Consider the following 3,827-nt stretch of genomic DNA (forward strand, 5'->3'; position numbering starts at 1 on the left):
TAATATTAATAATCTAAATGATCTGCTTATGCTCATGGTATGAGTTGCCTGGAGCTGGGCCGAGGCTCGGGATGCTGTGGGAACTTGGGCTAGAATTTACATGTGCAGAACAAGATGCCAAAGTTTTTTTTGTCCATAATCCAAAGGAATCATCACGGTGACTGCACTTTGGTTGGCCTTTCGTTGGTAAACACCTAAGGTCTCCCCTGCACACCTAAGAATACACCCAGTTTTGATCTTGTAGCAAGGGATGCTATTCGTGGGTTTCAAGCTTGTGACGTCTCGTTAGCTTCATGACATTCACAAATTGCGCCCCTACCGGATGAGAGGAGCCCTTGTTGGAAAAGATGCTAAAGTTGCACGCAAGGTGGGGTAGAAATTGTGAAGTCGTCGCGCACGGTATGTGCGGGTGCAGATATCCAAGCTATCGTGTGGGCGAGGGGTTTCCTATTTCGATATCGGATGGCTGTGGATTGCCCATGTGTCGGACACCATGTATCTATAAGCCTGAGCCCTCCGCTTCCCTACACTCACTCACTCACACACTCTCTCTACCACTGAGACTCGCACACTCAACAGAATCGGTGCGTCTCTCTCTCTCTGAAAAAGCCTTCATCTCAACTCAGCTTTTCTGGGGTATGGTAGTGAAAAAGTGACTTGATATGTTACATCCGTGTTTCATTTTTGACGCATTTGTAGACTGTAGTTGGAAGATTTGGTATTTATAAGTTCCTGCTTTTCTTCTTTTTTCCTTTCTGTTAAACTGAAGTTGTGGGCTTTGTATGCTGAATTTTTCTCTCTAAAAGAAAAGGTTTCAACAGGAAGAGAGCCCTTTGGAGTTTTTGTTGGAAGCTTAGCTTTGTAAGATCTCCTTATTTTAGTTCTCTCGTTTTAGAATTTAAATCTCGTTTGAGGATTTCCTCGGAAATATTCTGCAGCAAAGTCCAACAAGAAGCATATTTTCTTGTTTGTTCCAGTTTCCCTTTCCCTGTTAGCTTGAATCATCGAAATGTTGACTCTGTATTTTAGCTATACATCTTCTGAGCTTTTCAGACTCTCACAACGTTCTTTTGACGAATTTTCGTGTCGGTGAAACTTCTCATTTCCCACTTTATCCCGATCTCTGTTGCCCCTCTGATTGAAGAATCCAGAACAGGGAGAAAAAAGAGAACAAAAATAAATCATCCTCTTTTTTTCTTTTTCTTTTTGGCAGAAACAATGTCGGATGTGATGAAGAAGCCGATTTTGATGGCAAGATACGGGTTGGAAATGGCGGTATGGGCGGCGAGGATCCTCCTCCTCGTGATGGGAGTTGTCTCGTCCGTCGGATCACTCAACAAGAAATTCCCCTCCCTCTCCTTCGTGTTCGCCGTCTCATACGTGCCCACCCTCTCCCCCTCCTTCCGGCCGCCCTACGTCGACTTCGTCATCTTCTGCCTCACCATCATCCTCGTCTGCTCCTTCAAACTCCGCCACAAACCCAAGCACCACCGGGAAGAGCAGAGCCAGAAGACTCGAATAGTTGGGGAGCAACCAAAACGCCCTTCTCTCCCTCTCCTGACCTACCCGCCTTCGGAATTCCTTCCCCCGCCGAAATCCTCCCACTGGGAGAAGTATCCAGCAACCCATTTTTGTCATTCCGTCGAGACAATTCCGCCGGTGGCTGAGAATCCGGCGGACATATCAAATTACTCGTCGGTAGGTAGTCCGCCACCCCAATTCCGCCGTTCACCGAACAAGAAACCAACCGACCAGGCTGAGGTATCGGACCACCCATCGGGACCTTCGTCGCCGGTAAGAAAATCGCCGTCCCAACTCCGCTATTCCCCACCCGCCAAGCCGGCCGAGATTTCGAACCACCCGCCACTGGAGAGATCATCGCCGAACAAAAGGAGAGCTTCGAGCCCTCGGCGGGGCGACGCGAGGGATGCCGCCACATGGAGCCTGGCTCGGCAGGCGTCGTTGATGCGGAACACGTGGAAGCCGGTTCGGGACGACCAACTCTTCCTCCTGGACGAAGAGGCCGAACTCCTAGCCGGAGACCCTCCTCCGACGGTTTCAGCCCCTCCTTGCCCGGAATCCGCGGAGGAGGAGGTCCACGACTCGTTGGAGGCAACGTGGCGGTCCATCGCGGCGGCTCGTCTGCTTAAGAAAAGCGAGACGTGGGGCGGGAGCACGACTCTCCGGGACGAGCAGGGAACGAGTCGGGAGGGAACTCGGAAGACGAAGAAATCGGAGATGTTCAAGGAGTCGTCGTCGTTCCCGCAGAGGGAGAGGTCGATGGGGGCGGAGGAGCTGCGGAGGCGGGCAGAGGCGTTCATCAAGAAGATCAGGAACGATATGAGACTGCAGAGGCAGGAATCGGTGAAGCGTTACAAGGAGATGATCAACAGAGGTACCATATGACGGGATGCTCTCTCTCTAGTCTTCTCCTTGTAGTGGAAATTTTGGATAGGAGAAGAAGAAGAAGGGATAAAAGATTTCATTTTATCAGTCTTTTCTTCCCTTGGTCTTTCTTCTGTTATAATTTGTACATAGGTTTCTTTCTTTTGTTTGTTTGGTTGGTTGTCTGGTTCCACTTCCACCACTGGAGAATTTATATGTAAAAATGAGGAAGTGAGTTGTGTTATGTCTGTTGGGACTCGGGAGGGCGTATGGTCGGGTTTTGGTTGCTTTTTATCTGTTTGGTTTAATGTTACTGTTGATTTGGTGTTGTATGTAAAAGAAGGGTTTCTCTTGAAACAAGAAAGGAATGTATCAGAAAATGCTGGAGTCCAGATGAGATGAGATGAGATGAGATGAGATGAGATAGTCGTCTCTCTCTCTCTCTGAAAAACAGCCGGTATGGTGGAGGGATCTGCAGCTCTCACAGGAATTGTTGAATTGGCGCCACAGATTTGCGTGACAGGATATGCTTGGTGATAATATAAAATGGGAAGAATAAGGTGTGTCGTGTGGGAAAGATTTCTCTCTGTCTCGTCTCCCGTCATGCTCTTGCCCCTGACCATAGGGCCTGGCCCCTGCGAGGGGACGGTGTGTGTTCTCCCCTTAAGACGGCCGCGTGTTTGGGGGTCTCAATGAGCTTCCCATATGTAAGCACATGGGGCTCTTATCCTCGTGTTTGTCAGCATCAATTAATGTCGGAGGTCGGTGCGGTTGCAAAGACTTAAGTACTTTTTTTTGCTATTCTCGTTATGAAACGACGGTTAAAAAAATAACAAAAATGTCTTTTATTAAAAAAAAAGAAATGATGGTTCAAAAACATAATAAAAATATTCTCTATTCAGAAAGTTGAGGACGATGTTAACTCTTCAAAGTCCAAACAATGAAACAAACCTAAAACATTTTTTTTTTTTCATTTAAACTTTTCGTCGTCATCTTCTTCCTTCCTCATGAAACACTATATTAAAGGAGGCAAAGAGTCGGTGATTCGATGGTGATCGTCCTCTTTATGCTAGCAGTGGTCGGAATGCTGCTCTCGTTCAACGGGCAACCGACTGCGGCAACCTCTCTATCGCCTTCGAGGGACACCTATAACAAAATCTTTCTCCAGTACACCTACAACAGAGTCTTTCAAAATATAATCCGTCTACCCCTACGTTGACAATACTTTCGATCAGAGCTATACCTTTCAGAGCACCCTGACGTTACTCAACACGGGCGTTTGCACCTTCAAGTTTTGATGAACATTCATCGGGTTCTGGCACCACGAGGTCATCATCTCGACCTCTGACATCGTGCTCTTCGACAAGACCCACCTCTCTGCCAAATCATTGAAAAATCGCTATATCGAGTAGCGATTTACGAAAATCTCGTAGCGAAAATAA

General features: G+C 47.5%; 1 protein-coding gene across 1 annotated transcript; it reads left to right on the top strand.

The window, feature by feature from the left end:
- The first annotated feature begins 558 nt into the window (after positions 1 to 558).
- LOC149842279 (uncharacterized) lies at positions 559 to 2,722 on the top strand. Its single transcript, XM_090001347.1, has 2 exons — positions 559 to 636; positions 1,214 to 2,722. The coding sequence occupies exon 2, from the start codon at positions 1,219 to 1,221 to the stop codon at positions 2,404 to 2,406; it is 1,188 nt and encodes a 395-aa protein (XP_089857473.1). The 5' UTR covers positions 559 to 636; positions 1,214 to 1,218; the 3' UTR covers positions 2,407 to 2,722.
- Positions 2,723 to 3,827: the final 1,105 nt, after the last annotated feature.

The sequence above is a fragment of the Nuphar pumila genome, chromosome 3 (genome assembly GCF_984573655.1).
Source record: "Nuphar pumila chromosome 3, dmNupPumi1.hap1.1, whole genome shotgun sequence".
Classification (NCBI taxonomy): domain Eukaryota; kingdom Viridiplantae; phylum Streptophyta; class Magnoliopsida; order Nymphaeales; family Nymphaeaceae; genus Nuphar; species Nuphar pumila.